The 12,436-nt window shown below is 31.5% G+C and overlaps 1 protein-coding gene across 27 annotated transcripts; it reads left to right on the top strand.

Moving 5' to 3' along the window:
* The first annotated feature begins 1,682 nt into the window (after positions 1 to 1,682).
* On the top strand, positions 1,683 to 9,442 carry LOC114409690 (synaptotagmin-4-like). 27 transcript variants are annotated; one of them, XR_003666179.1, is made up of 12 exons: positions 1,685 to 2,250; positions 2,377 to 2,439; positions 2,561 to 2,637; positions 2,764 to 3,684; positions 3,775 to 3,830; positions 5,093 to 5,206; positions 5,669 to 5,813; positions 5,903 to 5,984; positions 6,882 to 6,962; positions 7,050 to 7,135; positions 7,726 to 7,864; positions 8,658 to 8,715. XR_003666179.1 is itself a non-coding variant. In XM_028373234.1 (12 exons), coding segments are annotated over exons 6-11 (537 nt in total). In that variant the 5' UTR covers positions 1,697 to 2,250; positions 2,561 to 2,637; positions 2,764 to 3,684; positions 3,775 to 3,830; positions 5,093 to 5,206; positions 5,639 to 5,811; the 3' UTR covers positions 8,805 to 8,822; positions 9,028 to 9,442. The 27 variants fall into 27 exon arrangements, 13 of the variants coding, with proteins under 13 accessions (XP_028229035.1, XP_028229033.1, XP_028229032.1 ...); XM_028373234.1 differs by lacking the exon at positions 2,377 to 2,439 and adding an exon at positions 9,028 to 9,442 and having other exon boundaries at positions 1,697 to 2,250; positions 5,639 to 5,813; positions 8,658 to 8,822; XM_028373232.1 differs by lacking the exon at positions 3,775 to 3,830 and adding an exon at positions 9,028 to 9,442 and having other exon boundaries at positions 1,697 to 2,250; positions 8,658 to 8,822.
* Positions 9,443 to 12,436: the final 2,994 nt, after the last annotated feature.

The following is a 12,436-nucleotide window of genomic DNA, read 5'->3' as shown; positions in this document are numbered from 1 at the left end:
AGAAATACGCCAATCTTATTTGGCTCCACAAATTCAATTTCAAATTCAAGTGAAATTTGAATAGAAATTCAAATTTTCCTCCAATTTTGTGTGACACTTAGGTTATAAATAGAGGTCATGTGTGTACATTTTTTCAACTTTGATCATTTGAGAATTACACTTTAAAGTTCAGACTTCATTGGAGGCACAAAATTTCGTGTCCCTTCTCTCCCTCTCCCTCCACTCATCTTTTCCTACCTTCAAGCTTTTATCCATGACTTCCTATGGTGGTGAACTTCTTCTTGACTCATCTTCTCCTTGAAGTGGCGTCTCCCATCATCTTTCCTTCTTCTCCATTCTGCTGCCATGATCTTCAAGAAGTAAAGGATTCCATTGATGAAGAAGATCCAAGGCCTACAAGCTCCACATGGAGCTACATCAGTTTTCAAACATTGATGAAGAAGATCCAAGATCCAAGTGCTCAACAACATCAGTTTTGAAATAACCGATGTTAATAGGACGATGTTAAAACTTATTTTTTTAGTAGTGAAATAAAGAAGAAATTAGACAACCAAGATTTGAAAAATCAAAATAATAAAAAAAATCCAAAGAAAATAAGAAAGAACCAAAAGTCAAAGAAAATATAAATAAAATAGTCAGACAATAAGTTTATAATATGAAACAATAAGTTTATAATACAAATAGTGAAACCCTAAACAAGATACAAAATGTCTAAAAATCATAAAAACATTGTTGGTAGGTCTTCCAAACACTATTGGTAGGTCTTCGTCCTCCTTCAATGTGTACACCTTATCGAAGTGTTTGCTTGTGCAAGTGTTAATGTGTCCTATATATGTGATGCTATAGGCATTAGTGCCTTTTAGGATTCATCCCCAAATCAAGGCATGGCTACATGTTCTTCAAACAATGACAAGAAAAAAACAATTAATTAACATGATGATCATTTAACACATAAGGGGTCATAGATATGGATAATTACTTGACAACCACAAGACTCACTGGATGAAGACTTTGTCTGACTTCCTCCAAGCTATTTCCTGAGTACTTGAGGAGGGCCTCATTGTGGATCTTTTGCTTCCAGGGCAATTGGGTGTAAGTGAGAAACATGGTGGAACCAATTCAAGTACCTATCCACAAATGCCCATAGAGAACCTTCAGGAACAAGCACTTCTTTACCAACAAAGTTGATAATATAGGCCTCCCACTCAACCCTTCATTTATCACATACCTTAGTGACCAGTGGGATAACCATCGAGAGACAAGCAAAAATTTACTAGAAGAAAATTCTAACAAACCTTTGGTGCAACTCAATATCAAAACCTAATGTTTTACCAAGATTTACACAATGGTATGTTTGGACTTATGCACTTAAGACGAAAAGCATAATGGAGCCTCACAAACAATAGAAGAAAAATAAAGATATACTAAGAAAAACAAAAAGAATATGAGAATAATGATAGGAAGAGAAAACATTTCTTGGAGTGTCTCAATATTCAAGTTGTCAATCTCTTATATAATGTTCCTAGCACTACTAGAAAAGCACTTTTCTACAACGCAGGTTTTATGATGGTTGTATAATAATCAATGTCGTAAATAAAGCGGTGACATTTTTGTAAATAATTAGAAAATTTTAAAGACAGGTTTGAAAATACATTACGACATCGGTTCTTATAGAACCTGAGTCCTGGCTAGCCTTATTTTAATCGCTCTTTCTTACTTTTGCAAATTAAAACCCTAAAGTTCTAATGCGAACCAGCGCCATTTCTCTATTCACCAAACTCCAGCAATGGGACTGCCTGATTCCAGCGACTTTGGCCCTCACCTTCGCGAGCACCTCCGGGTGCGATTCGAGCAATGCCACCGCCCACAGAAGCGACGAAGTGGACGCGTCCTGCGCCATGAAGAGGAAGTCGAAGAGGTATCCACCGATCTCAGCGTCGATGGAGAACGACGACGACGTGTCTCCAGAAATGGATTGCGGAAGAAGAAGTGACACTGAAAGCTGGAGTACTCAAGCATGGGGTTCGAGCCTAAGTTCTTACTGAAAAAGATGGATCACTGAAAGCTATGGAAGAAGAAGCGAACCCAACCCTCTTATTTTGTTTTTGTTTTTGTCTTTTTTGGTTTTCTACAATTTTAGAACCCAACCCTCTTATTTCTGTTATTTTAGAGCCGCTTTGCTGATGCTTTTATCCGAGAGCTTGCCGAAGTGACCATACCACCTGAAAGAATATATGGCCTTGGAACTGGGTTAGTATTTGGTATATTTTACCAAAATAATACCGTGGAATATTTATGTTATGTCTATTTTCTTTTTCTTGCTTTATTTTGATAAAAATATTATTTTTCCTGGACTATCTTTAACTTTACTTACAGTCCTAACGTAGAAGTTTTGAAGTAGCTTCAGAAAAAGCTAGAGCACCAAGGACTGACACTGCAGTAAGATACTGCTTTAGCTGTAAATAATGGAATTCTAGTTATAGCTCTGAAAATTAATAAAATTCTGCTCTTGCTTGTTAATATAGTTCACAATAAATTAAATCCAGTTAATCTTAACCAGCTTTGTTGAGGATCGGCTAGCTACCTTAAAAAATGTCATCAAAGAGCCTGAGTTAGACCAATGGAATTTGTATCTAGGTAGTTCTCTGTACCTGTTTATGATTTATGCACCATCCCTCATTTTGTCCTAGTTCCCATGTTGTCATTATTGTGTTTGTTTCCCTAATGTTTAGTATAATTGATAAGGTTGATTGTTTGGATCAGGTAATTGGGGTTACAACACCCAGAAAGAAAGAGAGGAAGTTGCTGCTATCCCCAGAATTCATGTTCTTGAGCTCTCCGACTTCAGCAAGAAGTTGAAATAGGGGTCTTCATTGGATTGTCAACTGTTAATCGTTGAACCAAATATTTTTCTTCCAACTCATTTATAAACAATAAGCGAACACAATCTTTCTACTAAGAAATTCTCTCCTTTTCGTCTTGTTAAACTGCAATAATTGGGTCGAGAGCTTTGTTGTCTTAACTAGACCTGCCCAACTTGAACTTGAATAAGATGGTTCAAACCCATAAGTTACAGTAATTTGTACTCTCTTAGAGGAAACGAAAATTGGTGAAATTCTTGGGAAGTGTCTGACAAATTCCTTACCGATGTTCATAGTCAAAAGGTTCCTTTAGGTATAAGTACATCTGCAAAATCAACTATTTGTAGAACCAAGTAGTATATTTTGTCTCTCATTCTCTCATAAGCTGAAAATTTTGAAAACTACATACTGTTAAAATATGGTCTATGAAGGGTGATATATTTAGTTTTATGGTTGTTGCACTGATGTTATCTGACTATGATTTATTTTACTGTTTATGTATTTTGCTAACTCTGTCCAATATACCAATTAGAGTGATAACATGGACGCTACCAGTAACAACCATTGTTTTTGTAGTTTCTTGTAAGTTTCTTGTGTGGAGCATGATGCCTCATCCTGTTTATGCATTGAGTCGATTAAAATGTGCATGAACCAAAATATTTATGCATGTGACTTTTTTTTCAGTGGATAAATTGTATTATTGTCCTTTTCATTTTAATCCATCATGTCCCTTATGTTACTGCAGAGTTTTGGACATGTAGAAAAATCATCCACATGGACAGATCCTTCTTCTAAGTTTCCAACAAAATTTGTCCAGTTTCCTGTAAGCAACAGTTCATTTTTGGTACATATCATTGATCTTTTCTAATTTCTAATTCTAGTGATACCTAATTTCTGGTATACAATGCTTCAGTGAATATAAATTATGTTGACTCTAATAGGTGGTTGGGTGATTTTATCCTCTCAAAGGTGAGTGATTCCTCAGTATCAGTCTACTACCTGGTGGAAATTAAATGTTAGGTTTGTTGTAGAAATACTATGCTCCAATGGTATCAGCTTGATGGATCTCTTGTAAAATTGGTAGCTTCTAATACTATTTCACTAAAACAGTAAATTAATTATAAAAAATTTGTATGGTATAACTTTGGTGCTTAGTTCATGTGTTTAAAGGCTTCCTTTGGTAGAAAAACAGAGGTAGCTTTGTTGTGTTCATGTTTATATACTTTTCCTTTAATAAAGTTTCTTTTACACAAAAAAGCTTTAATAATTGGGAGATGAAAGGTTTTAAAAGTTTTTTGGGCAAGTCCTCCATTTTGGGAACTTGACATTGAATCGTAAGTATCAAATTTTTCAATTTGAGTTTACTCTGATTCGTAAAGTTACTTGAGATTGAATCATCAAGTTTTCTTGTGACTTCCATTTCAATATAGTTGCAGTAGGTACGAATGCATTTTTTTTCTTCATTTTTTTTACATTTATTATTTTCTCTAGTAAATAAATAAAAGTCAAACCATGATACTTAAATAAATAAATATGAAATATTTATTTAAAGTAAAGTCAAACCTTGAGCCATGCATGTGTTACAAGCACAAAGGACCAAACGAGTAGGTTCACCTTTTAAAAATGGGTCAAGTCACCAGTTCATACAATTTAGAGAAGTGAATTATTAGAAAATTCGCATAAATTAGCTTGAAAATATCTTTTGAAATAAATGAGTGTTTAGCATTTGCGGATTATTAGGGTCAAGTCACCAAGGTGGCTGTGGCAGCAGCATATGCATGTGGCTCATTCTCAAGAAGAAAGGCTTTGATGGATCCAGTTTCCATTGACAACTCTTGTAGTCTATCATTTTGGTGGATGCAGCATATGCCACTGTACACTTCCACTTCCCCGCCCCCCCCCCCCCCCCCCCTTTTTTCTGAACACTATGCATTTCTTTCTTATTTGGGTGTTTATCATTTTGGAGAAAGATGCAAACTTTATCTGCATTTAAATTAGAATGGCCTGCAATTTTTGCCAAATTGGTTTTCTTTCCCATCTCTCAAAATTGATGTCCAATTGAAGGACCCTTTTCATTCATGGGTGCGAAATTTTGGATTTGAGAATGCTCCTTCCTATTTGGTTTTCTCTAATAATACTTTTGATGATAGGGATTAGGTAGGTAGTGACTTGGATTAGCTATGAATTTGTTGTGGTTATTGATGTCATTGTTGTTTTGTGTTTATTTATAGGCCTCAAATTCCTCATTTTTGTCCCCATCAACAACAAAAAATTCCTCAGAGGAGGTAATGGAAGAAACATATTCTGGTATCACTACCAACATCAACAACGAGCTTCATAGTAAGGTAATCACTTTTAGCTTCTTAAAACACCACAAGACTTTTTATTTTTCTAGGCTGGTAAATTAATTAATTTATAATTATTACATTTGTGATTCTACAGAGGTAGGTAACTTGGTGATGTATTAATATTAATATTTTTAAATTTTAATAAATCCATAGGTTTAGGATTAAAGTAACTCTTCTATTCTAGCTACTTCACATCACATTCCCTGCTAAAAGTATATCTGAGCTATTATTTTTCACATTTTGGTACTTAATTCTTTCTCGATTTTTTTTTTATCGTTGCTTTCTATTATTACTTTCAAATACTTTGGAATCCAATGGGCTTCAAAGTTTGACCTTATGGAACATTTTTCTTTTTTTTATTTCTTTGACTTTATTATTTTCCTTGTCCTGTGATTTGGCATGTGAATACCCCTGCACATGGCACATTAGTGAAGCCGATAATCAATTCATTAAATGCAGACCCCACGTTGGGAAGTTTCACCTGCCACAACATGCATGATCATACTTTTCCTTCTATTGTGGTGAAAATCTCTCTGGACAAATTGTATATGGCTATACACATGTCCTTTAGCCAGCAGCTTCCTAATGAAGGGAATTAACTTATGTAATGCACACAATCCATTAAGTGTGGAATCTCATTTTTTTTATTTCCATCTAATTGCTTTTTCTTATTTTTTTTCTTCCATTCAACAGGCCAATGATTTCTTTAATTGCCAATTGTCATAATGACACAATGTTGCCAAGCATATACTGCAACTCTGCAAGGCAAGCATACGTACGTATGACTATGTATTAAAAAATAATTAGAAATATGTTTAAAAGGAAACTTCCAGGTTTTAATTCTTGTTCAACTAGTAAAATTAGAAAAAATAGGTTATGAATTGAGCTTAAATTTATTAACTTTTACAAACAAACAAAAATAAGAAACAAAGGTGCTCAGACTAGGTATAAATTATTGATAGTGTAATAATTTTAGACTGTTAATCAATTATAAATTATAATATGTCATAAATTTAAGCATATCAATTATGATTTTTTATTAGATTATAGTGAATTTCTTTTAAACAAATAGTACATGTTCATTAAACTAAAAATTACAAGTAAATATTTTAAATGGCACCAATTTTTTATTAGTTTGACAAAAATGAAACACAATTTAGGAATAGATAATTTGAATCTATCTCAAAGACCTTTTATATTACTGAATAAATTAAAATTCCATGCATTTCTTGCGAAAATACCTAGTGGGCCAGACCCATATGTACAAACATACTCCAACTCACTGTCAATGAAAAGTTCCCTAGCAAAATATATAGAAATAGAGCCTCTTTGCATGTAAGACTAAAATATCTTTTTGACAGTTTTTGGGAGTTTTTTTTTTTATCGAAAAAAGTTTTATATTTTGAGTAAAAAATCTCTCAAAAGCACTTATAGCTTAGTCAATATACTATTATTATTTTACAATTGTTCCAAGTTGAATTCTTTTTCGCATTAAATTATTAGGGCCATTATTAGGGCAATACACTTCTCAAAGATTGTGAAGGGGGGACACTACTGTTAATAACTAAATAGTTTTATTATTCTCTTGGCCTAAATCTACATTCTAATTGTTTTCTTGATAACTTATTGTTCACTCTTGGAATTACTGACTTTTCCATTAACATTTTATCAGCCAAAGCCCAGGATTGATTATACTCTGAAAGCTATTGGTGGAAGTTTAACGGCTATTCCTGGAATCTCGGATATGATTGATGTGAGTTATTTGTTTTATGTACATCTTTCCCTTGGACAAATTTTGAAGTAGCATTTCTAACTCTAATATTTACCCACCATTTCATAGGATACTGTGAACTCAATTGTTACTCACATGCTCCAATGGCCTCATAGGATTGTGGTTCAACTTGGTGGCATTCCTATTGATACCAGGTAAATATTAAATATTAATCTTCTGGAAGTTTTTGCTTTTGTTTTTATTCTTTCTGATTGCAGATAAAAACTTGACTAGATATGTTGTTATATCCTTTTAACAAAATTTTACATTTGAGTTTGAAATTTGTGTAACAAACAAAACATCAATATAGCCTTATCCCACGAGGTTGACTACCATTGGGTTTGCTTAAAAAACCAAATTCTCAAGGATACTTTTCCATGATATTCTTTTTAATTTAATAATTTTCTCCAATGTCCTTCTTTGTCTCAATACCTTTTAATAAGGCTACAAACCTTGTGATCTACTCTCCTCACCGATAGTTTCAGTAGCCCTTCTTTGCATATATCCAAACCACATTGCCATGTATACAATCATTCTATATCATGTCCTTTCCTGTTTATTCACATATTCATCTTAACATTCGCATTTCTACTACTTCTATTTTTTTTATCCTGTTCTTTCTTTAAAGCCCAACATTCACTACCATAGGGTTAAAAAAGAAAAAACTAGGAATGTCAATTTCAATGTTAATGCTCAATTATGTTTACAGTCAAACTACATAACCAACATCTTTTTTTTCTTGCAGTGAATTGGAGCTTAAATCCCAGGGAAAACTTGCACTGACTGTAGTGAAAGCAGCTGCTTTAAAGAATATGGAAATGATTGGAAAGTCAGATCCTTATGTAGTTGTGCATATTCGACCATTATTTAAGTATAAAACCAAGGTTATTGATAACAACCTGAATCCTATTTGGAATGAGAAATTTAAGTTGATTGCAGAAGACAAGGAGACCCAATTACTCATTCTTAGGTTTCCCTACTAATACTTTGCCTCCTTTTTATGCTGCTCTCTTCTGCCTTCTTTCTGTGGGATATGCTATGACATTTTTGATTTCATAAATATGTGCCCTTCAATTATGCTAATTACTTTTTGAAAATTTTATTTTCATATGTTTAATATATATAAAGATGAAAATCTGGTTAATTGATGATTACCTACTTGTGATTTTGATATTAGTGTAAGATGATTAGAAGCATATTGCATCTTCCCAAGTATGATTACTTTTGTTTCACAACTCGAATGATTTAAGTCTCCTAATTCTGATTCTAGACCATTCTCTTTTTGAAAGTAGATTTTCCTTGCAACACTAAAAATTTCTGTTAGTATATTTTGCTTCAAGTCACAAAATTTCTGAATCTGCCACTGGTGGCAGTTCTATAATCTCTGGTGGTATATATTAGAATCTCTACTTTATTACTGACTCAAATGGTAGGTTTCCTATGCATGTCATTTCTTGAAAATTTGGTCATAGTTTCTTTAATATTGACTAGAGGTTTTGTGTTTTTATTTAACTTAGTTCAAACCAAGGGTTTCATCCACCTTTACACACTATTATAGTGGTTAATGTATTGATTTGAAATCCAATGTTTTTTCTCCCTATAACTCAACATAAACTGTTTCTACACCTTGATTGATGTAAGAGTTAGCATAAATGATGTTCATTACTCTCCAAACAGGTTCTTGATAAAGACATTGGGCAAGATAAGCGATTGGGAATAGCACAGTTACCCCTTATTGGTCTAGAAATACAAACTGAAAAGGAGATCGAATTGAGGCTACTGCCCTCACTTGATACACTTAAGGTGAAAGATAAGAAAGATTGAGGAACCTTAACAATGAAGGTATATGTAATGATCTATTTGTACGATATACATAGATATAGTCATATAGATGTAAACTAAGAAAAAGAGAATATGAAGTTTTTTTTTTCCTCTTCCCTTCAGGTTTTAAGATCTTACTATCATTTGGATAATTTCTCCTATTTGTTGGTTGGTCACTTATAGCCCTCTTAGTTGATTTGAAATCTTAACCATGCTGCAATTTCAGGTCATGTATTATCAATTTAACAAGGAAGGCAGCTGGTTGCACTAGAAGCAGAAAAGAAGATACTAGAAGAAAGGAAGAAACTGAAAGAAGCGGGAGTGATAGGATGCACAATGGATGTACTAGATGGAGCAGTATCAGTGGTAGGGTCTGGTGTTGGACTGGTTTGGTGAATTATTCTGCATAGCCATATTTGTTTTTATCAAATAGCCCTTGATTTGTGTTTTTTTTTTTGTTTTGTTTTTTGTACCAAATATAAAATAATTCTAGAAAGTATTGCAAGAGGCTCTGTGATTTAATTTCGCTATTTGTTTCTTATCTCCTATAGGAATGGAACATATTTTAACCATTCTTTGAATTGAGATGCTCATGTTTTTATAAATATCATAAAGTTGATGATGAGAAATATTCTATTTTAGATTAGCAAGCATTATTTTAGTCGTGCAGACATGCACTCTAACATCATTTGGTATATGCTTCTTCATATCTTTACCAAGAGGATTGGGTGCAGGGTAATGCTAGAAAATGAAAAAAAAAAGTGGCATTATTAGATTCTCTTAAAAATATAGTATTCATGATCATCTATCTTAATGGGTTATAGTGTTTATTCTACACTGGAGTACTTTCTAAGACGGTCGTTAGCCAACAATCGTCGTAAAAAGTTAGACTTTTCTACGACGGTTGTCTTATAACCATCGTAGAAAATTTGACTTTTTTACAATCTTGGCTATAACGACGGTTTGTAACTGTCGTTAAATACATCTTTTAACCGTTTAAATATCTTGTTTGCAGTAGCGTAGATTTTCCCCATCGACAAAGGTTAAAAATAACTTTTAATTATTAAATTAATTTCAATTGATGATTATAATTTTGTTTGAAAAATAACTAATAAGTTAGTTGAAAGATATTAAATTGTTCCTTATTAAATTAAAATTATTTATTAAACTAAATGATAAACATAAAATGATATAAAAAGACATTTATAAACTAATTTTATATAAGTTCAACTTTTTTTTATTGCAAAATATATTTTTAAGTAATTATAGTTTTTATTTAATTTCAAAATCTTATATATTTTGTTCAAAGGTTAACATTTTGTTAAATAATTAAAAATCAAGAAATATTAAAATATAAATTTATCAAAATTAAAATTATAATATTAAAGGATGTGGAAAATAAGGAAAATATTAAATTAATAATAATAATAATAATTTTAACGTCAAACATTACTTTAAATAGCACGTAAACTATATTATATCCTAGTGAGATAAACTCATTTATTGAATATCTTAGTTTGAAAAATATTAAGATAAAAATATATTAAATTGAAACAGTACCTATTTATTTAACATAGAATTATAATAAATTAAAATAGAAAAGAATAATAAAATATAAAAATATGAGATGAGTATTGAGATCATTTTAAAAATATTAAGTTGGAGAAAGTTAGTTGACATGTTTAAAATAATAAAAATGAATGTGATATTGTAAAAAAAATACATGAAAAAATTATTTAAATTTTTGTTTGTCAATGTGAGTATTGTTTGATAATTGATATTATTTAATATATATTGCTAATATACATACTTTTTTTTAGTATGAATGCATTAGCAACTAATACCATAAATATTTGGAAAAAAATTAATGAACTTCTTTGTATTAGTAAATTTAATATAATGTTATTATAGTAATTTATGATTTAATTTTATAATAATCATTTATTTCTCCTCTTTTATCTCTCATCTCTATCAATATTAAATTATCAACTCTCTCTTCTCTCTCCTCTCTCATAAACATTAAATTAAAATATTGTTTATTTTTAAAATAATATTAAATGTGTATGATCGGATTTATTTAGAAACAATAATAATAATAGTTGTTCTATTAAAATGATTTTGAGAAATAACTTTTTTTTCAAAAACAATTCATAGTAAAAAAATATAGTAAATTACATTATTTTCATACTTTTTTCAACCAAATTGTTGCTCTCCTTGAGTCACATTTTAAAAAAATAACATTTTTTAATCTTTATGAAACAAATATTTTTCAATTACTTTTTTTTAAAAAAAAAAGTTAATCATTTATTTTTTTAAAAAAATTGCATAATCTTTTCTTTATATTCAATTATATGTTTATTGTGTATTGTATAAAAATCAACATTTTCATTTTAATTTGATTTATTTTCACTTAATATGTTGTTGAAATTGTAAAAAATACAATAAATTTGCATAATACATTTATATTATGGTGATAGATGAGAGATGAGAGAGGAGCGAGATTAAAAAGTCAATGTTTATGAGAGATGAGAGAGGAAAAAAATTAATAATTTAATGTTTATCATGCATGTAGGAGTAGGGGTGGGAATAGGCCTACGACCTGACCTACATAAAGTCTGACCTGAACTGACCTATTTAATTAAAAGGTTAGACTCAGACTTTTTTAAAAACCTATTAAATTAAATAGATCAGGCTTAGGATTATTAAAAAGCCTTATAAACCTGATAGGCCTATATATATATATTAATCATGTCTAGATTATTGCGATCTTTCTCCCGTATCTCTTTTTGCTCAAATTCCTCCCCTTAATCTTCTTCAAGAAACACCAATCTATTAAATGATCAAGATAACCAGACCCAAGAGGTCGCCCCAAAACACAATCTCTTCGATGAGGAAGTCCGATTCGAAGATATCAATCAAAACATGAATGACTGGAACATTCCAGAAATCCCTCAGGATCAACTATACGTTTGATCCTGAAACAATTAAGGACAAACACAACTTTGATTACATAATCAAAACAGTAGAAAACAATATTTCTCTAGGACAAGATATAGGGGAAGAATTTCATTTACTCTCAAAAAATTCAATTTATGAACATAGCCGTAAGTATAAATATCTACACATCGGTTGTGTACAAGTAGCCATCAAGCCCTTAATTGATATGGGCATAGATGCAACAGTTTTAATGTGTCTAAGAGATATTAGGCATAATCAATTTGAAGACTCCCTAATTGGAACAGTCGAAACCAGCCTAGGACAAGGTCCAATATATTTTAATTGTTATCCAAACAAAACAGTGAGTCTGATGGACATAAACATTCTTGACTCTCTGTTCTTAAACATCCACTTTCATGGCCTTGACATGAAAGAAGGATCAATCCCAGCAGCCTTAATTTATAGGATTCAGTACAAGGTCATGAATACTTGTGCATCTAGAGTCCTGTTAAAACCTCAAAAAGGAGAAACAACTTTGTTTATCACTGATATGACAAAGGCTAACGTTTCTCTCCCGAGAAAAATAAAATGGGATGAAGTAACTCTTCCCGAAAGATGGGTTATGGATAAGGCAACACCGTCTATTCCCCGACCCGTTCCAACCATAGAGCATATTAAGCAAGATAACTCCGGAAAGG

Source organism: Glycine soja, chromosome 4 (assembly GCF_004193775.1).
Source record: "Glycine soja cultivar W05 chromosome 4, ASM419377v2, whole genome shotgun sequence".
Classification (NCBI taxonomy): domain Eukaryota; kingdom Viridiplantae; phylum Streptophyta; class Magnoliopsida; order Fabales; family Fabaceae; genus Glycine; species Glycine soja.
Note: the sequence above shows the minus strand (reverse complement) of the source record. Positions and strands in the feature narration are given on the sequence as shown.